The 22,775-nt window shown below is 43.3% G+C and overlaps 2 protein-coding genes across 5 annotated transcripts; both read left to right on the top strand.

Annotated features, from left to right (window-relative positions):
* The first annotated feature begins 652 nt into the window (after positions 1-652).
* Positions 653-13,183, top strand: ftcd (formimidoyltransferase cyclodeaminase). 2 transcript variants are annotated; one of them, XM_064326774.1, is made up of 14 exons: positions 653-973; positions 2,137-2,320; positions 3,670-3,798; positions 5,933-6,021; positions 6,766-6,945; positions 7,957-8,094; positions 8,195-8,326; positions 8,787-8,848; positions 9,099-9,231; positions 9,930-10,091; positions 11,074-11,117; positions 12,164-12,302; positions 12,651-12,746; positions 13,021-13,183. In XM_064326774.1, the coding sequence occupies exons 1-14, from the start codon at positions 833-835 to the stop codon at positions 13,102-13,104; spliced, it is 1,713 nt and encodes a 570-aa protein (XP_064182844.1). In that variant the 5' UTR covers positions 653-832; the 3' UTR covers positions 13,105-13,183. The 2 variants fall into 2 exon arrangements, with proteins under 2 accessions (XP_064182844.1, XP_064182845.1); XM_064326775.1 differs by lacking the exons at positions 653-973; positions 2,137-2,320 and adding an exon at positions 2,482-2,512.
* Positions 13,184-13,313: 130 nt separating this feature from the next.
* LOC135250472 (DNA-binding protein Rfx5-like) lies at positions 13,314-21,616 on the top strand. Of its 3 annotated transcripts, none has more exons than XM_064326777.1 (5): positions 13,314-14,057; positions 14,459-14,642; positions 15,756-15,792; positions 15,899-16,560; positions 21,093-21,616. In XM_064326777.1, the coding sequence occupies exons 4-5, from the start codon at positions 16,022-16,024 to the stop codon at positions 21,184-21,186; spliced, it is 633 nt and encodes a 210-aa protein (XP_064182847.1). In that variant the 5' UTR covers positions 13,314-14,057; positions 14,459-14,642; positions 15,756-15,792; positions 15,899-16,021; the 3' UTR covers positions 21,187-21,616. The 3 variants fall into 3 exon arrangements, with proteins under 3 accessions (XP_064182847.1, XP_064182848.1, XP_064182849.1); XM_064326778.1 differs by lacking the exon at positions 21,093-21,616 and adding an exon at positions 16,939-17,302; XM_064326779.1 differs by lacking the exons at positions 13,314-14,057; positions 14,459-14,642; positions 15,756-15,792; positions 15,899-16,560 and adding exons at positions 19,789-19,854; positions 20,040-20,073; positions 20,167-20,717.
* The last annotated feature ends 1,159 nt before the right edge of the window (positions 21,617-22,775 follow it).

Genomic DNA, 22,775 nt, shown 5'->3' with positions numbered 1-22,775 from the left:
CCCCCACCCCTCAGTCTGTCCCATTCATTGATTACTAATTAACCTTGTTCAGGTAAATCTGTATTTGGTTTTGGGACTGTATTTGATTTTAGGTGACCCCACCAGGGAGAACCGTACTGGACTGCAGTACAGCCCATTTTAAATTAAGCATTGTGTCAGTGTGTGTGGCTGGATACCAGCAGTTCAAAGTCTAGCACACCAGTTAATATTCGTTAAAGTCATAAGCAAGTAGACTGAGAATGACAAGGTAGCTGCTGCAGAGTTGAGGGGGGAGGGGGGTCATGGCTGACGCCCCACACAAGTTTTGGAATTGGTGGATTGTGGGTAATTTCAGAGGTCATTCAGAGGTCATTCACAGGTCTCTGCTCATTATGTCAGTAGGTGTTCTTCTGAAACTGTCTTTGACTGAATCCCCCTCATGCTCTGGCCGTTATCTCTTTGATGAGAAATTCACAGAGATAATGTTTTTCCAGCTTGCGCATTCCCTATTTTCACCATGTTTCTGCAGGAGCCACAGTTGGCTCCGACAGCTGACAGCTAACGGCTGACAGCTTGTTTAATTGATGTTGCCAGGGAATCCAGCACCTGGGCGGATTGAGCAGTGGTGAGACTGGTTTCCCCCTCCCCCCCCCTCCAATTCAGCTCCTGATTGGATCCGCAGCCTTGCTAAACCAGTCTGCAGGACTGCAGCCTGCATGTCTGGGGAAGGCTCGGTTCTGTTTTAGTTAATAAGCAGACGAAGGGAAGGCCCCTCCAGGTGACCTACTTTACAGAGAAGCGGGAGGGGGGGTTAATCATTCTGCCAGCGCGCGCCGGGAACTGGCGCATTTAAATGCACAGCGTCGCGTTAGCGGAGCGCCTTTCACTTTTCAGCTCGCTCGCTCGCTCGCTCTGGGGTGGACTCCAGTTCCCGCGGAACATGGCCAAGCTGGTGGAATGCGTTCCCAACTTCTCAGAGGGACGGAAAAAAGAGGTACGAGGCCCCCGTTCGGGCAGAGGGGTTCCACGCTGCTGGTGTGTTGTTTTGTGCGTGCTAGTGGGACGCTAGCGGTAGCACAGGCTGATTTATCAGGCTAACAGGTTACTATACAGGGTTGGAGTCCTGATCTATGTGGTCACTTCTGGCACTACGATCCTTACTTCACTCTAGTGTGTTTCTTTTGCACCTCTGCACCTTGAACTAATGCACTTGTTGTACGTCGCTCTGGATAAGAGCGTCTGCTAAATGCCTGTAATGTAATGTAATGTAATGTAAAAGGGCAATGATTACCAAATGTGAAACCAAATGAAGACATTATGCTTCCAAACAGTGCCGTGAGAAGGTATTTGCACTGATTTCCTCAATTTTTGCATATTTGTTGCACTGAATGGTTTAAGCTGTTTAGGAAAAATGTAGTATAAAGGGAAAGTGAGTGAACAGAAAACTCTTTTTTTTTTTTTAAATTATTATTTCATTAATTGAATGAAAAAATGTTATCAGACACCCATATCACTCATGTGAAAACGTAATTGCCCCCTTAAAGTTAACTGGTTGCACCACCTTTAGCAGCAACCTTTAACTGCAACCAAATGCTTCCTATAATTTGATATTAGTCTTTCACATCACTGTGGTGGAAATATCCTTGCAGAGTTGCTTTATATCAGACAAATTTGCAGGTTTTCGAGAATGAACTGGCCGTTTGAGGTCCTGCCACAGCATCACTTTTAGGTTCAAGTCTGGACTTGACTAGGCCACTCCAAAACCTTTTTTTCAGCCATTCAGATGTTGACTTACTTCTGAGTTTGTATCATTGTTTTTCTGCATAATCTAATTACATTTCAGCTTCAGCTCAAGGACACATGACTGGACATTCTTCTTCAGAATTTGCTAGTGCAGAGAAAAATTCATGGCTCCTTTTGTCTAAAGATCTGAAGTCATTCCGTGTGACAAATATAATAATAGAGAAAATCAGGATGAGGCAAATACTTTTTCATGGCACTGTATGTTCCTATCAGTAGAGATTAGACTAAAACAGCACAACTCAACTGACCTGAAGCCTTGTAAATCCCACTGAATGTAAATGTTCTCCATTGAGCAGTGCAGTCATGTGTAAAGGGTTTGTGTATCAGCAGTATTACTGAAGAATGTCTGTGCAGGTGATAGATGCCATCGCTGACGCCGTCTCTAGGACAGACGGGTGTAATCTGCTGGATGTGGATCCCGGGGCGTCCACTAACCGCACCGTCTACACCTTTGTGGGCTCGCCACAGGCCGTAGTGGAGGGAGCGCTTAGCGCCGCCCGCACCGCTTTCAACCTCATCGACATGACCACACATTCAGGTGAGAGCCCCATCACATGACCACACATTCAGGTGAGAGCCCCATCACATGACCACACATTCAGGTGAGACCCCCATCACATGACCACACATTCAGGTGAGGGCCCCACCACATGACCACACACTCAGGTGAGGGCCCCATCACATGACCACACATTCAGGTGAGACCCCCATCACATGACCACACATTCAGGTGAGATCCCCATCACATGACCACACACTCTTTTGAGATCCCCATCATACAGTATGACCACACAACACATTTATGCCACCCCCCAGGTATTTAATTGGACCCCCTTTCACACGAGCAAAGGCTTCTATGGCAGGTGGAAAGGAATACACAGACATTAGCCCTTGTTAGAAGCCAGAGGATGGGCTGTGTGAACTAGAATGCATGGTGTAGACATGTGTTATGAAACTCCTGGTCCAACAATGGTTCTATCCCGCCTGGACTACTGCAACTCTCTTCTGGCTGGACTACCGGCATCTGCCACCAGACCCCTGCAGCTCATTCAGAATGCTGCGGCTCGTCTGGTCTTCAACCTCCCCAGACACTCCCACGTCACTCCCCTGCTCACTACCCTCCACTGGCTGCCCGTTATAGCTCGCATCAAATTTAAAACATTGGTCCTAGCATACCAGGCAGTCAAGGGATCAGCCCCAGCATACCTCCACAAGATATTCAAACCCTACATGCCAGCCAGATCCCTCTGTTCTGTTACCTCAGGACGCCTAGCACCTCCCCCTCTTCGCACCTGCACTTCCAGAACACGTCTCCTGTCTGTTCTGGCCCCACAATGGTGGAATGACCTTCCTGTGGAGGTCAGAACAGCTGAGACACTGACCCATTTCAAACGACGACTGAAGACTCACCTCTTCAGGCTGCACCTCTCCCCATCCCTCCTTACCCCCCTGTAAATGACTGTAAGCTTAGGGTTGTAACTAGGCAGCTGTTTCGTTGGTGACTTAGGTGCATTAACTGTCTTAACTACTGCTTGTATTTTTTCCATAGACTGCGTTGTTGCCGTTCTCGTTGTTTAGTGTTAATCAGTTTAACCTTCAGGGTCCAAGTTGAACTATGCGGTTGTTCCCTGCACTTGGACCGGTACTTCTCTCTAGGGTTTTCGTCATACTTGTTCTTGGTTATGGTTATACACTTTGTTGTACGTCGCTCTGGATAAGAGCGTCTGCCAAATGCCTGTAATGTAATGTAATGAAACAAACAGAGGGATTAAGGGAGATTGATACAGAATGAACCCCTCCCCCTTTGTGTGTGTTTCTATAGTCATTTTCAGATGTCTGTGTGGATTGGGTACCCCTGACACAAACCCTCTCTATTTGCACCTTTAGGAGAGCACCCACGGATGGGTGCCCTGGATGTGTGCCCCTTTATCCCCGTCCAGAATGTCACCATGGAGGAGTGTGTGACCTGCGCCAACCTCTTCGCTGAGCGGCTGTCTGACATTCTGAATGTGCCCGGTGAGACAGTCATGGTGTCTTCAGTTCGGTTATTCAAAGCTTCTAGTGAACTGCACAGGTGTATTTCTTGGGTGCAAATGAGAACCAGGCTTTTTTTCATATATGCGGGTAATTGTGGGTAACCCAATTAGTTTGTTGACATTTTGGAATTATCCCAGGATTTTCTGTGTCACAAAGTGAGCTCACAGTTTAGTTAGGTTTACTGAGGCAAAAGAGTCTTAAGATCAAACCTGCTAAATCATCATTTTAAGCTTCATTTCACTGGATAACATGAGCATAGCCTGTAAGTATGGCCCCCGGTTTGTCTCCCCTTGCTTTCTCATATGATACTTCAGTCCCCCACCAGTTAGCCTCTTTCTCAAGCCCCTTCTCAAACAGTTATCCCATTTGTACCACCTCAATAATCTAAATTGACAAAAGTAATTAAAAGTAATTGGCACTAATAAAGTACAGATGATGCTTGACAGCAATGTTTACTAGTGACACCTGTTAAATTCAGTTTGATTACTTGTTACTGTAGACATACTGCAGTAATTTTAAGTGTTGTACAGGGACATGATACGTTTTGTTAGAAGCACTGGGAAATGCCCTGATTAAAAATGAGAGTAGTTATGCAAGTTAACTTATGCAAACAAGTATAAGAAAAAAATGAATTCACACGTCAACTAATTAACTAATCATGGTCTTCAATCAAGACTTAAGTAGAATCCGATGTCTCAGTGCTGGGCTAAAACAAAAGCTTGCACATACACCTGCCCTTTTCGAAAAAGATTGGCCACTCCTGCTTTATATGGTTGATTTTTTCTTTTTAATTCTAATTCAGACCCAAGAAACCAGCTGACCTGAGTTGAACCGTACAATCAGCTGCTTTAACTGATTAATTGCTGTGCTACGCAAGTGACAAGGAAAGCCAGCAGAAGCTCCGGCTCTCCAGGACCAGGAGTGAGGACCACTGTCTCAATGACATGTTTGCGTACCATTTAAACTTCCATCCATGCTCACTTCCTGACTCGACCCATGGTAGATCAATTAAATTTTTTTTTTTTAATGTCTCAATTAGAAACTCACTTGTACGATTAGTCACTTGACTATGCCATTGGAGTGCCTATGGTGATCCCTGCAGGGTAACCATTGAAATATAAGTTTAAATTCCTGCTGGTCACATGGTGGAGACAAACTGGTGGCCCTACCTTTACAGCAGGGGTGGCTAACCCAGGTCCTGGAGAGCCGCAGGGTCTGCTGCTTTTTGTTTTCACTCGACACTTAATTGATCAATTGAAGCAGTTGATTGCACAGTTAACTCACCTCACCTGGTTTCTTTTGTCTAAGCGGTTGTTGTATTTGAGGTGAAAACAAAAACCAGCAGACCCTGCGGCTCCCCAGGACCAGGGTTGGCCACCCCTGCTTTACAGCAATGCCAAGCAATCAGGAAAGTGTAGACCAGTGGTGTCAAACTCGTTGCCATGGAGGGCCGTGTGTATGCAGGTTTTCATTCCAACCAATTAATGCTGCCTTAATTGAGTCCAATTACTCATTCAGCCATATGCGTTTAACTGCATTGAAGCACAGGATATAAGAAAATTTTTATTTAGACAATGCGGGTCACCATAGACGTCGGGTCACCATTGTGCACAAACCTGCATCCCTAATTCATCAAATAATTTAACTAATTATATAATCAAGATCTGAGGCTGGAATGAAAACCTGCATACACACGGCCCTCCATGGCAACGAGTTTGACACCACTGGTGTAGACCTTCAGTGTGTGTTCAGATATCCTGTTCATGCAAGGGGAGTACTATTAAAGAAAGTTTTTATGCAGTCGATAGTAAATTTCATCATTTCCAAGGGGGTTTCACAATGGTAATATTTACATAATTGATATGTGATCTACAACCCAATGCAAAAATATATACAAATATAATTAGCGAGATCTTTTGATGTGGTACGCCTTAAATTAAGTGACGTACATGAAACGGGGCCCTGCTTTGGATATGCTCATGTATGATATGCAACTGGAAATGATGAATGAGAGAACGAGAAAACGATCAAACATTGAGTGAATGCAGAACAAACCCTACTTGAGACCTTGATGTCTCAAATTACTGGCGTGTCATGAGATGTGTGTCGACAGTGTATCTGTACGGCGAGGCCGCTCGCACGGAGAAGAGGAGGTCGCTGCCCTCTGTGCGAGAGGGAGAGTACGAAGCTCTGGCAGAGAAGGTGAGCCCAGAATTTACTCGGTAACAACGGTGTTTACGTTACGATGTGAACCTGTACGAGCGTTCCACCGCATCCCAGAGAAATGTTTCAAAGATCTGAAAAACAGTCCACATCTTTACGTCTTTAAATAATGGGTTCAAAGTCTTGCACAGCGCTGTACACGTTGCCTGTTAGCCGAGGTGGAAGAACAGAAGAGTTTCATTTGTGTGATTAGAAATGTTTTAATTTAGCTTCATTAAAAAAACTCAGCAGTGAATCCTTGCCCTTTACTCGTGAACCACAGAATGCTGCTCTAATTAGCCTGTAAAATGAAGAACCTTTAGAACCTGTGTGTTCTTCGGTGAGATGAGTGGAGAAGAGGTCTCTGCAGCTCTGTGGTTCTCATGCCTTCGCGTGTCTGCGGCTCTGTGGTTCATGCCTCCGCGTGTCTGCAGCTCTGTGGTTCATGCCTCCGCGTGTCTGCAGCTCTGTGGTTCATGCCTCCGCGTGTCTGCAGCTCTGTGGTTCATGCCTCCGCGTGTCTGCAGCTCTGTGGTTCATGCCTTTGCGTGTCTGCAGCTCTGTGGTTCATGCCTCCGCGTGTCTGCAGCTCTGTGGTTCATGCCTCCGCGTGTCTGCAGCTCTGTGGTTCATGCCTCCGCGTGTCTGCAGCTCTGTGGTTCATGCCTCCGCGTGTCTGCAGCTCTGTGGTTCATGCCTCCGCATGTCTGCAGCTCTGTGGTTCATGCCTTCACGTGTCTGCAGCTGAAAAAGCCAGAATGGGCCCCCGATTACGGCCCCCCCGTGTTCGTGCCCTCCTGGGGGGCCACAGCGGCTGGTGCGCGGAAGTTCCTGATCGCATACAACATCAACCTCCTGAGCACCAAGGAGCAGGCCCACCGGATCGCCCTGGACATACGAGAGCAGGGCAGGGGCAAGAACCAGGTAGGCCAGCATGCACTGATCTAAAACATACTTCAGCATGCACTGATCTAAAACATACTTCAGCATGCACTGATCTAAAGCACATTTCAGCATGCACTGATCTAAAACTTTTTTCAGCAAGCACTGATCTAACTCATATTTCAGCATACACTGATATAAAGCACATTTCAGAAAGTACTGATCTAAAGCAAATTTCAGAAAGTACTGATCTAAAACATTTCAACATGCACTGATCTAAAACATATTCCAGCATGTTGCTGATCTGAAACAGTATGTCCTGATCTAAAACATTTCAGTAATACTGATATAAAATATATTTCAGCATGCACTGATCTAAAACATATTTCAGTAATGGTTAATTTATTTCAGCATATGCTGAACCCAAACCTTTTTTAAGCAAAACGTCATGTACACAGGCCAATAATAATCTGGTTCAGAAACAAAGCAAACGGGAACAGAGTTAGCTTGTGGACATATGAGCAGTGTGATCACCTTTACTCCCTCCAGGTCCTGTGACTCCCTGTCCTCTCTGTCATTCACATGGCCTGTGTTTGCTGTGCCGTTGTGTATTCTAGATAACTCCAACCACCCAGCCACGGTTCATCCTCACAGAGGAACAAACATGAATCCTGAGTAAATATTTTGAAAAATTAGAGTTGTGTGAAAATGTATTATTAAAAATGCATTGTGGTTAGGTTGAATCTGGACCATAAGTTTACAGAGTAACTTATTCATTCTTAACAGTAGGCTGGTTAGTGGCTCAGCCTGCTTGGCTGGTGTTTTCAGCACCTCAGGGTCTGGTATAAAACCTTGACATGCTAGTGCTAACTATGGCTGCTCATTCCAAATTGTCAGATGAGAAAATAACCCTGAATAAAAATAGGTCAAAATTAATGACCTGATCTCCGGTAAACGCTCTCCCCTTCTGATACTGTGTGATTACTTCCTGAGACTAAAGAGTCTTTTGCTGCTCCTCAATGTGAGTTACTGTCATGAGTCTTTGTGTCTCAGCCAGGACTCCTAAAGAAGGTGCAGGGGATGGGCTGGTACCTGGAGGAGGCGAATCTGGCTCAGGTCTCCACCAACATTCTGGACTTTGAGCTGACACCCGTCCACACAGTCTTCGAGGAGGTCTGCAAAGATGCCAAGGTGAGGAGGTGGAGTCACAGTCAGAAGCCATGTCGGGAGAGGGGTGGAGTCATCATTCTGGGCTTGTGATTGGGTGCTGACGTCTGGCCGTGCTGCACAGGACCTGAACCTGCCTGTGGTGGGGTCCCAAATTGTGGGCCTGGTCCCACTGAAAGCCATGCTGGACTGCGCAGATTTCTACATACAGAGGGACCAGCTGTTTGTGCTGGAAGAGGAGCACAAAGTGCGGCTGGTGAGCACTTATGCGTCAGTAAAGCTCCCGTATTAACACTGCAACTGCTTATCTGTCATCCAGTGCTCAGGTGTTAACACAAGAGCCACACATTCGTCAATCACTGCTCATGCATTAATGCATGAGCTGCTCATCAATCTTGCACTGATAACACATTAACAGCAGAACTGTTCAACCATCAATCACTGCTTACAAATTAACACTAGAACCACTCATCTGTCATTCACTGCTCACTCATTAACACTAGAACTGTTCATATATCAATCTCTGCTCACTCATTAACACTAGAACTGTTCATATGTCAATCTCTGTTTTCAAAATAACACTAGAATCACTCAACCTCTAATCACTGCTCATGCATTAACCCTAGAACCACTCATCCGTCAGTCACTGCTCACAGCCACATTTAATAGACCAGAGATTAATGTATTCCCTGGTATGGTCTCTCTGTCTTTCTCAGGTGATCAGCAAGTTAGGATTAGATTCCCTGGGACCGTTCATTCCTAAGGAGAGAATAATCGAGTGAGTCATCTGGCATAGCCTTTTAGCATATTGTCCGTTCATACTGATACAAAATCATTTCTCGAGGGTACAGTATCACAAATCCACCATAGAATAACCCTGTTAATGTTCTGGTTACAAACCCAATTCCTTAACTAGCTTAAAGAAGCTGAACACAGGGTGTGGGTGATTGGTAAGTTTTGCAGGCACATGGTATGGGTGATTAGTCAGAGTTGTAAGTGCATGTGTGAGTGATTGGTCTGTTTTGCAGGTATATGGTCTCAGACAGTTCAAAAGAGGACCGGCAGCTGGTCTCCTTATCAGTACAGCAGTTTGTCCGCAGCGTAGGGGCCAGAACACCTGCACCAGGCGGTGGATCAGTCTCTGCATTGGTCGCTGCACTGGTACTGATCCAAGCCTCTTTTCAAGTATTACATTACATTACATTACAGGCATTTAGCGAGACGCTCTTATCCAGAGCGACTTACACAACTTTTTACATTGTATCCATTTATACAGCTGGATATATACTGAAGCAATTTCGGTTAAGTACCTTGCTCAAGGGTACAACGGCCATGTCCTACCCGGGAATCGAACCTGCGACCTTTTGGTTACAAGCCCAGTTCCTTACCCACTGTGCTACACTCCGTCCTTAGCACACTGATCACCGTCCTCATAACTCTCCAAGGACCTTTCCTGAGGATAAAAGTATCTGTAGTTTACTTCAAGTTAAAACCCTAGGAAGCATGTTTAGTTTGGGGAACCACGTGCACAATCAATTTCCCCCTCGGTGCTGTTGAAAGCATAATATAGATGGACACTTTCCTTTAACTTTTTTATAATGGAATAACACTGATTAAGTGCATTCTGATTAAACTCTGTAATTCTTTTGGTGAACAAATGTGAATTGAAAGTGTCGAAAGAAAGAATTTGGCTGATATTTGGAATTTTAGAGGTTGTAGTTCACGGTACTGCTTTCTGTTTTCTCTGTGGAGATCAGTGCTGTTACACCTGGAGACCCGCTAAATCTCTGAAGCATTGTGGGAAACGTGGTCACGAGTCTGTGTCTCTCTGACGTTTCTGTGCTTCACGCCTCCTCTAGGGGGCAGCGCTGGGGTGTATGGTGGGACAGATGACCTATGGGAAGAAGCAGTTTGAGAGCCTGGACAGCGTCATGAGGAGGCTCATCCCACCCTTCCACCAGGCCATCAACGAGCTGCTGCAGATGGTGGACGCCGACTCCAGGGCCTTCAACGGCTACATGGTGAGCAGGGAGATAGCCAGGCAGCTCACTCTACATGCAGAACACAAGAGCAATCTTCTCTTTATGCACCATACCCTATTACAATGCCATTGCACAGTGATTAAATTGTTAGACTGTCAGACATTCATAATGAACCCCTTGTACTGGCCTAAAGAGAGGAAAATGGCAGCATGTGGTCAGCAAATGTTTATGTTATTGCGCTGCAATACTATCACATTTTGGGAAAGCCTAAGATTATTCTCCTCCTATGCAATGGCTTGCACTTAAGGTTAAACCCAAAGAGCAAAGTCCATCAACAGCATTGTGGTGTTTATATGGAGGTCTCCCTCTCTGTATGGCGGTAAAAAAGTTGGCAAATTAGACTGGAGAATTGAACCTGAAGAAGGACTGCCAAAAAGCGTAATTCGCCTTTCATGTTTTTTGAGCCTTAGGTTGATTTTTGAGTATGTGGTTTGCTCGCACTGAGCCAGTAGCATTTTTGATTAAGGTATTGGACTAGCCAAGTGTATTATTTTAAATTAGACTGGTGCTTTTGTTGGTGTTCTCTTATGCAAATTTCCAAATTAGGAATTCCAGCTGTTTTCTCCTCTCAAGTTCATTGGAGTAATCAACACCGAGGTGTGACGCTGGAATGGAATGTGTGTGTGCGTGTTTGTGCACGTTTGACTGAAAGTCAGTTATGCCGAAGTGTGGAGTACAGTACAGTTGATATTTACTGTCACTCAGAGGAGGGAATTCTGTCATGACATGAATGTGTGTGAAACAGCAGCACAGAAACAAGTTCATCCTGCCTGTTTTACTTCCCTAGGCAACAGGTTTGTTTGCTTATCCCCTGGAAAGCGTGAGCGTCTTTAACTCTCTCTCTGTAGGAGCCACGCCCCAAATGTTTCTCCTCTTTGAATGTCAGGTCTGAATAAATAAAATAGAAACAGGAATTCCCCAACAATAATATTTTCAGACTCTGACCTTTCTTTTTTTTCAGGCCGCCCTCAAAATGCCAAAAAACACAACGGACGAGATACAGAGGTAAACGGAGGTTTGAATCCCGGCTGGGGCCTTTCTATGTTTGTATGTTCTCCCTGTGTTTGAGCGAGTTTCCTCCGGGTACTCCAGTTGCCTTCCACAGTCTAAAGATATGCAAGCTAGGCTAATTGGAGAGCCTAAATTACCCCTAGGAATGAGTAAGTGAGTGAATGGTGCATGTGCCCTGCGATGGATTGGCAACCTGTCCAGGGTGTATTCCTGCCTCTCCCTCAATGCATGCTGGGATAAATTCCAGCCCCTACACAGGCCTGAATAAGGTTAGATCACGGATGCATGGATGGCTGTGTGGAAAGTTCACCTGAGTCTTTAGGAACATTTAAGTGATCAAACTTCCTGTTTCACTGTGGTATAAATAATTCCTTTAGTCATCCACCAGAAAGGTCAAAGAACACCCAAATGAAATGAGACAAAAGGTTGTTGCCTTCATATATTAGGCAACGACTATTTTTAAAAAAAAAAAAACAATGTTTGAAAATACCATCCACTATTAGGGCAATAATTAATGAGTTTAAAACAAACCGAGCTGTGATGAACCTGCCAGGAAAAGGGCACAACTGTACCTCATACACAGTGAGGTTCTTAGAGAACCCAGTTTCCAGATCATTATGAGGATTTACAACTGCTGAATATATCTAAACAATCAAAGGGGGCCTCTTAATGGGATAGTTCAGAAGTATTGATATCTAGTCATATTACATGATGTTATCTATCAACAGAGAACATTTTCTTGTCAATTGTACAATATGCTGTAGTTGTACAAAGCAGCAGAATTATACTTTGCCATACAATAAAATATTCAGCTGTGATTTGACTTCAGCATTATGAAATAACGGCTCAAAATCATGATTAAAGACAGATGAGGGATTATGTTAGTTAAAGGTGCACTGTGGAGTATGTTCAAGTGGTTTTGGGACTGCATGTCTGGTATGAGTCCAGGGTTGGACTGCTGTGAAAATGTTCTCTATAAATCAACAACATCGCAGGTGAGTCAAAAATTCCAATCTGTGCCTTTAACCCTTCCCGCGCAGGAGGGAGGCAGCCATGCAGGACGGTCTGATGGAAGCAGTGGGTGTGCCCCTGTCCCTCGCCGAGAGAGTCAACCTGCTGTGGCCTTGTGTGAAGGAGATGGTGCTCTACGGAAACATTGCCTGCAAGTCTGACGTCCAGGTAAAAGACATTTAAAATGCATTTCTAAGCATGTTTCACACACAGTTACTAGCTGCAGGATAAGCATTGTCACCGGAGTAAAATGCAGTAGTTTTACACAAACAATCTTCAGGTGTTCAGGTGACTTAACACTCACAGCAGCAGTGAGTTTTAAATCAGAGATGCTTGTTTTAAATCACCCACTGCTTCAATTAAATCATTGTTTATCATTGTAGGAGGCAAGATTCTTCATGACTCCCACAAAATTATAATTGATGGGATGAAAACAGAGCTGATTGCAGCAGAGTGAGTCACTCATCTTTGGAAATGGGGACTGATCACAATTCTATTGTCATCTGTTATGTTCAGGTAGCAGCTAAGGCTTTGGAAACAGCAGTGTTCGGTGCTTACTACAATGTTCTGATCAACCTGAAAGACATCACAGACGAATCTTTCAAGACAACTGTAAGTGATGTGTGCTATCAATTCCTTAGGAGACCGCAATTATTTCCCAAATACTCCGCATTTGAACTTCACTTAAAAACTCATTATTTTCTGAGCAGGGAAAACCACATGTAAACAATACAACACTACTAATGCTGTATCAGTCACAGTATATTTACAGTATTTTTTTATTTTGAAAAAAGTATATTAGCGTATATCTTGGTTCCAAATAGAATACGATAGAAATACAAGGGCAGTATTTTAAAGAGGGCCTGTGGTTTTGTTTCCCTTGTAGACTCGACAGAGGGCCTCTGATCTGCTGCAGGAGGCCAGGGAGAGTGCAGCAGCAGTGCTGGAGGCTGCTGAGAAGAGAGAGTGAAGCCTGGGGGAAGCGGTACCCACAGTCCAGGCTTCACAAGGGGCCTAAAGAAACAAAATAAACATCTGTCATGCCAGCAGTGCAGTCTCATTGATTCTTTCAGAAAATTTCACACCCTCATCACTCAGAAACAGCATGTAGAATTCAAAATATCAGACAGGGAATCGATACAATTCTCAATCTTAATTTTCCCAACATATTAAATTCCACAATTACTATCGCAGAGCCATTTTTGCCTTGACAATCTTTTAGCCCGAATGAGGTTCTTTAGCTCATTGTTGGAGCCGTTCCCCAGCCTAGTATGTAACACATCTGTGGAATGCTGCTCCATGGCTGCTTAAGAAGGTTCAGCTTCAAGGCAGTGAACCAGAGCCCCGCTCCCAGGTCTCACAGGGGACACGCAGGGCCACCGAGGAACCATTTTTTACAGTCTATGTGAGGAACCCATCAGAACAAATACATACCAGTAACTGCCATGCGTTAGGACTGGCTCCCTCAGCCAGCATATACCTGTCTGCAGACGAGTGCTTGTCCGGGAGAAGGGTGCCGACTGCCCGTAGATCCACTGAGAACCACAGCACATCAGCAATGTGTCCTTGTTTCCAGTTCAAAGTCTTTTAAAAAATAATCTCTCCTACCTTCCTTTTAACTCACTGTGACGTCCTGTATTGCTCTACTCAGTTGCTGATTCTTTTTCCTAGCTTAATTGTTTGAAATACACTTTTATTGCTCCTGTTGTTTTTTTCTTCCGGTTCGGACCAGTGAGAGGCTACCTGCTTTAGTAGGTTACCCACCTAATGTTTTTTCAAATTTTATTGATTCATTTTATGTGAATATGGCACCATTAAGAGGGCATTTAAGTCTGTAGGGAATCTTTGCTTGGATCCTCTGTCCACAGTTTACCTTCTTCCCATTTACAGATCTGTTTCGAGGAGGGAGAAGGTGCTCAAAAGGTGAATTAAAGGACAGCTCTTTGGCTCTGCACGGCTGCTTGATTGTACAGACTGCTCAGTTTTTCAAGAGAAGAATTTACTGTCGTTCTTTTTTCTGCTGTTCTTATTGTTGCTTCTATATGTTTTCTGGATGTTGATGATTGATTGCTTTTATCCTGGCTGCAAACCAAATTTCTTACATTACATAATTTTATTTAACATTATTGACATTTGACTGGATCCAGTTGCCCATGATGTATTTTTGCTTCACGTTAAAGTTAGGACTTTTACATTGCTCCTAAAGCCGTATAGAAGGTACTTAGTTCTGATTCCAATGTGAAGTCTAAGCCATTCCAACCATGACTGTATAAATGTCAAATCAGGTCAGCATCAGACTCTGTGTTTGTTGCACTCCTATCAAGAAAATCAAGAAGTGTCAAGAAGATGTTTGGCTGCGGTGGAAACGGAACAGGTCCCAGACCACACCTCTGTGTAGGCTGGAGAGGCAGCAGGGTGTGGGCAGTGTGCCACCATGGCTATAAATGGCACAGGTTCATTTCTGAGGGAACAGGTAAAACAATCCACATCTCTAACTGCCCGATCTCTGTGAGTACACCTCAGCATTTTCTACATTTGTGTGTTATATCAATACTTGCTGTATTATTCAAAAAGTACCGCAGTGTTATTAACTTGATGAAAGGCACTGCTTTTTTATGCGGTGTGAGATGTTATTACTGCAAACTATTAGCATTTGTCAGTTTTAATCTTTGAGTGATTGTGTGAACGGGGTATTGGAAAACAGCTTTGAACCAATTTTATACAACCCGTAACATTGCATCCTACAGCCCTGTCACATTTAAAACACATTTATGTATCAATCATTAGGAATTGTCATCATGTCTTTGTGATTTTGGGATTCTATGATGTCCTATGTAAATAGGTGTGAGCTTGTATAGTTTATAGGGGCAGTTCACCCAAAAATAAAACACTGTTGACTGTGAGACTTTATGCGAATATATATAGTTGGCATACTTCGGTAGAAAGTAGTTATCAATTAAACCGTGCACAACAAGGTCCGTGGATGTTTGTGAGTAATCGTGTAATTTGGAAAGTGACATCGCTGTTAAATTTTTCTAGTGTCAATTTTTGGTACTTGAGCACCACAAACCTTGACCCTGTTGAGGTCCATTGTATCAGGGTGAGCTGAATCAGATCCAGAACACTATTAAAATCTCAGCATGACTATTCTGATGGATAGATAGTGCTCCGGGTAAGTGGAAATGTAGCTGTGGTTTATTTTTGGATGAACTGCTACTTTAATCATTACTAAGCCTGTTATATCTCTCCACTCCCCCTGAATTTCCTTCCCGGGCCACAAGGTATGATCGGCACGCCTGTGCGTACACACAAGATCAGGTTTTTAAAGTAAGAGACAGATCAAAGACTAGACTGGTAACTGGAAAATGGCATCAGTTTCTTTAACCTTAATTGATCCAGGTGAGATTGAGATGAATTCTGAGATAAAATCATATTTTTTAAGAGAGCCCTGGACACAATGTTTTAGTGCACAGCATAAGGTTCATTATTCAGCGGTGCCTTGTAGTAATTATTCGCTCCATTATTTATCTGTAAGCCCACTGCTTATTATTAAATACATCTGAAAATCTGAAGTGTTTTGTCTGAAATCATACATTCATTTCATTTTGCATCTACTTTCAGATTTTTTCATTACCCACAATGTTTTCTCTCCCATCAGGTAACAATTTTTTTTCTTATTCTTGTTTTCAAATTCCATGAAATGGAGGAGATGACCCTTGTGTCAGCATGAGGTCTTAAAAAGTGTTTTCTAATGTCCTCTCCAGGAAGCACACATCCCTCAGGGTATGTTGTGGATCCGAACCAGCCCTCTAACACCCCCATGACCTGCCCGGGGGGAGAACCTGAGGCACAAGGGGGTGGCAGCAGCCACGGTCACGATCGGCAACATGGCGATGACCGTCGTCAGGGTGATGACTGCCGTGACAAGAAAGATCGTGATGAACAATGTCATCGTGGGAGGGATAGTGACGATGAGTGTCATCCCAGGAAGGATTGTGATGATGGGCATCGTCGCAGGAAGGATTGTGATGATGAGCATCGTCGCAGGAAGGATTGTGATGATGAGCATCGTCGCAGGAAGGATTGTGATGATGAGCATCGTCGCGAGAAGGATTGTGATGATGAGCATCGTCGCAGGAAGGATTGTGATGATGAGCATCGTCGCAGGAAGGATTGTGATGATGAGCATCGTCGCAGGAAGGATTGTGATGATGAGCATCGTCGCAAGAAGGATTGTGATGATGAGCATCATCGCAAGAAGGATTGTGATGATGAGCATCATCGCAAGAAGGATTGTGATGATGAGCATGGCCATGGACGTGGGCGCGGTCATGGCCATGGCCATGGACATGGACGTGGTCGTGGGCATGGGCATGGCCATGGTCACGGACATGGGAAGCACGGTCGCGGTGGCAAACATGGAGGGGTAAGAACATATAATTGAATTAAACTATAAATTTCAGCAGAATCTTATTTTAAAATTCACATTTTGCTGAAGATGCAGGAAAAAAGAAGTTAATCTGTCTGTTTCATACTGCATACTAAAGGTGTGTCATGGTTTTAGAGACTGTGTGTGAGATTGGTTTGTTTTTGGGCATCATGCTGTACAGATTCATTGATTTACTGCTTCTTATGTTATGTGGGTTGGAATCGGTGAACTACCTTGATGCGTTTACGAGTTTAATTGTGCACCTGCAAACATGATAGCCTACAACACCACAGTACATTGAGAACAAACACCACCTGCCACTCATGCTGTGATGATGTCACTGAGGAGGGTGTGGCTTACTTTTGTCTCCTACAGCATTCTGGCAGCAGCGGCAGTTGCAGTGACTAGAGCGACAACGACCTCTAGAGGACAGAGAGGGTACTGCTCCTCCTGAGGATCATCAATAATCAGCTACTCCTGTCCTTGTTTTCAATTTTACCACAAGGTCATTCAGCTTTCTATACCTTGCCTATGAAGTTTTTTTTATTTTTTTTAAAAACAGTTCATTTAGAAACATTCTCAGAATGTGAGATTTTTTCCATTCACTGTCCCATATATCTTACTTTTTACAAATATGTGATACTTGCATGCATATGCATGTATTCTACCCACGGAAATATTATATACCCTATGTATAAACAAAAGTGTGCAGAAGATTAAAATAACTTTTCAAATCAAATGACTCTTTTATTCATTAAAAATATGCCAATGAAAACTTTCAGTGATTATCCACTGGAAAATAAAGTTGGATAAAGACCCCTCCCTTTTTTGGAGTGATTAAGTGCAGAAGACATAAAAACTGAAGGAATCTTTTAATCAGTGAGATTAAACTTTCATGAGATTGTTTTTGTGGCCTCAGTCTTATATACACTCTTAGAAGAAACAGTTCTATATGGAACCAAAAAAGTTTTATTATATGATTCATGTTTGGAACTCATACATATTGCTCTCTGGGACCATATCGTGGGGTTAATTTAAAAGACCTCTGTGGGTTCTTTGATGCAAAACCAAATGGTCCTTTATGGAACCTTCCAGGGGTTCTAAAATATTTCATATTTATTTTATTAAAAGTTTTGCATCTCCAATCCTACCTATGAACTACGTATCTAAGCATGCTCACATACTGCCGTCTGGGGAGAGTGAAGACAACGTGAGCTTCTCCTCCAAAACATGCGCCGACCAGCCAGCTGTTTTTTTTTGCACGTGTGATATGCGCACGCAGAGTAGAGACGGAGGAGTCTCATTCATACGTGTGCGCAGAGAGAGTTAGTCAAGGGCGCCCGCACGGCCACCAGGAGGCGCTCGAGCAATGAACGATGCCGCTTATCCCTGCCAGCTGTATCTTCCCTGTCCCTGAGCCATGTAAAGCCATTTGTGCACCATGCAAGGCCATTTTGTGCACCATGCAAACTGTGCATCGTTCCTGTGGGAGTTGGGGCATAGGCACAAGTTGGATTCGATCTGAGACCGTGGTGCTCGCTCACGTGCCACTGTTATCGAATGAGCTACCCAGCAGCACCATTGTTATTGTCATTGCTATATTTGGGGTAATGCTAAAATTATATGTAACCCGATGCCTAACATTTCAGTTTTCCATAGGTGCCCTGCCGCTTCAGGAATTTCTTTATGAAAAGGACAAACCAAGTAGGGGTCACAATAGGCTATGAATTCATTATATCAAAAACAAATAATCCTGAATCTTATTTACAGCATACGTTCACAAGTGTAGGTGTAGGTGTTTACAGCATTCATTCTCTTTTTGCCAAGAATATGAATATGTTTTTGAATTTATTTCAGTTTGTCCAGCCTGTGTTGGTCTTTATATACCCGTTGTCTATATTGATGGTTGATTAAAATGACAAATAAAGGAACCTTGTTCTCACACTGTAGACATTCTAAGGCGGCGGCTTGAATGATGGGCGGGGCCGAGTGGTCAAGGTGGGGAGCGGCAGGTGGCGACAGACGTGGGCACCGGGCAGGGTGGAGGCGACAACGAAAGAGGAGGCCAGGTCACAGTGGTGGGGGAAACCAGACAACATTCTAGGGATTTGGAGCAAGAGCCCAGCTGGCAGCATGGAGAATAAAATTGAAAATGCCTGTGGGGAATGTGCAGTCGAACAACACGACTGTTACCAGGCTCTTATTCATTGATTTCCATCTGTTTTTAATATGATTCAACCCCACCTGCTTGCAAATAAGCTAGTCTTTCTTTGTAAACTAGCTCTTAATATTACTGGTTGGATAACAGACTTTTTAATCGATGGTTCTCAGCGTGTCAGAGTGAACAGTGTTCATTCCAAGTGGTTGTACTCTTCTACTGGTTCCCATCAAGGTTGTTGTTTGTTTCCCCTGCTTTACATTATGTGCACAAAATATTGAGCACTTGTGAGAATACGCACATAATAAAATTTTCAGAAGATTCTGGGATAGTTACCCTCCTTCAAAGTAAGGACCAAGGTCATGGGCCAGGTGTGACCAGTCTTTCCTTCATTTAAATGTCGCCAAAACTAAAGACACAATTATTAACTTAAAGAAATCATCATCCAGCCTAGCAAAGGCTGTCATCAAAGGCTCTGACATTGGGTCGGTGGAAAATTCTAAATAACTTGATTCAATTATTGCCAGCAAACTGTGTTTTGAATCAAATACAGAAGCCTTTTTTTTTAAAAGAGCAACAAAGTCTTGTGTTCAAGAAAATGTGTTCTTTTAATGTTTGCTCCCTTATGATGTCACTTTTTTATTGATGTTTTATTGAAGCAGTTTTGACTTTCTGCATTCAAGTGTGATATGGCAGTTTAAATCTGTTAAATAAGAATAGATAATAACAGTCTTGTCAGAGTGACAAGCAAAATTATTGGGGGTGAGTCAGGCCTAGCTTGCTGACATTTACCATAAACAGGACCAAAAGTTATAGTATGCAATCTGATTCTAATGTGAATTAGGCATTTCATATGGCCGTTCTGAAAACAAAAACCACAAGAAAAAAGAGAATAAAAATGAAATATTGATAAAATATAAAAATGAATAAATATTAAAATACAATATGTTAAAATTAAAAAGTGTCAAGAAGGTGTTTGGCTGCTGTGGAAACAGAACTAGTCCCAGACCACACCTCTGTGTAGGCTGGAGACGCAGTAGGGTGGGGCAATGTGGCACCATTACTATAAATGACACAGATTCATTTCTGAGGGCACCGGTGAAAGGATCCACATCTCTAACCGTCTGATCTCTGTGAGTACACCTCAGCATTTTCTAAATTTGTGTGTTATATAAATACTTGCTGTATTATTCAAAAAGTATGGCAGTGTATTAACTTCATCTGTAAGTCCACTGCTAATTATGAAAAACACAAGAGGCAACTATTGGAGAGTTTCATGTCCAATTATACATTAATTTGATTTTGCATATGCTTTCAGATTTTACATTCCAAAATGTGTTCCCACACTTCAGGTGACCAAATTTTTCTACTTTTTCTTGTTTTTAAATTCCCTGAACTTGAGGATATGATCTTAAATTGTGTTTTTTTTTCCATGTCCTCTCCAGGAACCACAGTTTATGTTGTGAGTGAGGACCAGCCCTGTGACTCCACCATCACCTATCATGGGGGGGGAACTGAAGTAATCTCTGGGCGCACACCCAGCACTGTCATTTCTGAACCGGGGGGGGGATATTCTGTGACCTACACTGGTGAAGGTGGCTATGGCTACGGTTCTGGTACTCAGGGTGGTGGTACCGTTGAAGGTGGCTATGGGTACTCTGGTACTGACTGTGGTAATAATGATAGCCGTCCTCAAACGGCAGGTCGTTGTCATGGACCCGATCATGGTCATGGTCACGGACCCTGTCCTGAGCATGGTCATGGACCCTGTCATGGGCATGGGCATGGGCAGGGACCCTGTCCTGAGCATGGTCATGGAACCTGTCATGGGCATGGGCATGGGCAGGGACCCTGTCATGAGCATGGGCATGGACCAGAGCGTGGGCATGGGCACGGGCATGGGCACGGGCATGGGCGCGGACCTGGACGCGGTCATGGTCATGGGCATGGGCATGGGAAACATGGGAAGCATGGTCACGGTGGAAAACATGGAAAGGTAAGAACATATAATTGAATTAAACTATGAATTTAATCAGATTCTTCTTTTAAGATTCATATTTCGCTGCATTCACAGAAAAAAGAAGTTAATCTGCCTGTTTCATACTGCATACTAAAGGTGTGTCATGGTTTTAGAGACTGTGTGAGAATAGTTTGTTTTTGGGCATCATGTTGTACAGATTCATTGATTTACTGGTCCTTATGTTATGTGGGTTGGAATCGGTGAACTACCTTGATGCGTTTACGAGTTTAATTGTGCACCTGCAAACATGATAGCCTACAACACCACAGTACATTGAGAACAAACACCACCTGCCACTCATGCTGTGATGATGTCACTAAGGAGGGTGTGGCTTACTTTTGTCTCCTACAGCATTCTGGCAGCAGCAGCAGCAGCAGCAGCAGCAGTAGCAGTGACTAGAGCGACAACGACCTCTAGAGGACAGAAAGGGTACTGCTCCTCCTGAGGATCATCAATAATCAACTACTACTATCCTTGTTTTCAATTTTACTGAAGGTCATTCAGCTTTCTATACCTTGCCTATGAATTTTTTTTAACAGTTTTTCATTTAGAAACATGCTCAGAATGTGAGATTTTTTTTCCATTCACAATTTACAAATATGTGATCTCCTTTCGTACTTGCATGCATATATTTTACCTATAGAAACATAATATACCCTATGTATAAACAAAAGTGTGCAGAAGATTAGAATGAATGTTCAGATCAACTGACTCTTTTATTCATTAAAAATATGCCAATGAAAACTTTCAATGTTTATCCACTGGAAAATAAAGTTGGATAAAATCTCCTCCCTTTCTTGGAGTGATTAAGTGCAGAAGACATAAAAACTGAAGGAATCTTTTACTCAGTGATATTAAACTTTTATGTGATTGTTTTTGTGGCCTCTGTCATATACACTTAGAAGAAACAGTTCCATATGGAACCAAAAAAAGTTTTATTATATGATTCATGTTTGGAACTCATATATATTGTTCTATGGGGCCATATCGTGGGGTTAATTTAAAAGACCTCTGTGGGTTCTTTGATGCAAAACCAAATGGTTCTTTATGGAACCTTCCAGGGGTTCTAAAATATTTCATATTTATTTTCATCAAAATTTTGTATCTCCTATCCTAGCTATGAACTACGTATCTAAGCATGCTCATATACTGCCGTCTGGGGAGAGTGAAGACAACTTGCGATTCTTCGCGAAAACATGTGCCAGCCAGCCCGCTGTTTTATTTTTCTTCACATGAGATATGCGCACGCAGAGCAGGGACGGAGGAGACTCGTTCATACGTGTGCGCAGAGAGAGTTAGTCACGGGCGCCTGCACGGCCACCAGGAGGCGCTCGAGCAATGAACGATGCCGCTTATCCTAAATGGTAAATGGACTGCATTTATATAGCGCTTTTATCCAAAGCGCTTTACAATTGATGCCTCTCATTCGCCAGAGCAGTTAGGGGTTAGGTGTCTTGCTCAAGGACACTTCGACACGCCCAGGCCGGGGTTTGAACCGGCAACCCTCCGACTGCCAGACAATCGCTCTTACCTCCTGAGCCAAGTTATCCCTACCGTGGTGCTCACTGACGTGCCACTGTTACCGAGTGAGCTACCCAGAAGCCTCATTGTTATTGTTAATGCTATGTTTAGGGTAATGCTAAAATTATATGTAACCCGATGCTTATCATTTCAGTTTTCCATAGGTGCCCTGCAGCTTCAGGAATTTCATTATAAAAAGGACAAACCAAGTAGGGGTCACAACAGGCTATGAATTCATTATATCAAAAACAAATAATCCTGAAGCTCATGTACATCCCACATTTACAAGTGTAAGTGTAGGTGGTTACAGCATTCATTCTCTTTTTTCCAGGATCATGAATTTGTTTTTAAATATATTTCGGCCTGTGTTGGCCTATATATCTGTTGTCTATGTTGGTGTTTGATTAAAACTAGAAATAAAAAAATCTCTCACACTGTGGACATTCTGTGGTATATTTGCTAATTTTTTGGTACATATTTTTAGTACATTTTTCAGAAGGCTTGTAAAAGCAG

This window comes from Anguilla rostrata, chromosome 3 (genome assembly GCF_018555375.3).
Source record: "Anguilla rostrata isolate EN2019 chromosome 3, ASM1855537v3, whole genome shotgun sequence".
Taxonomy (NCBI): domain Eukaryota; kingdom Metazoa; phylum Chordata; class Actinopteri; order Anguilliformes; family Anguillidae; genus Anguilla; species Anguilla rostrata.
Note: the sequence above shows the minus strand (reverse complement) of the source record. Positions and strands in the feature narration are given on the sequence as shown.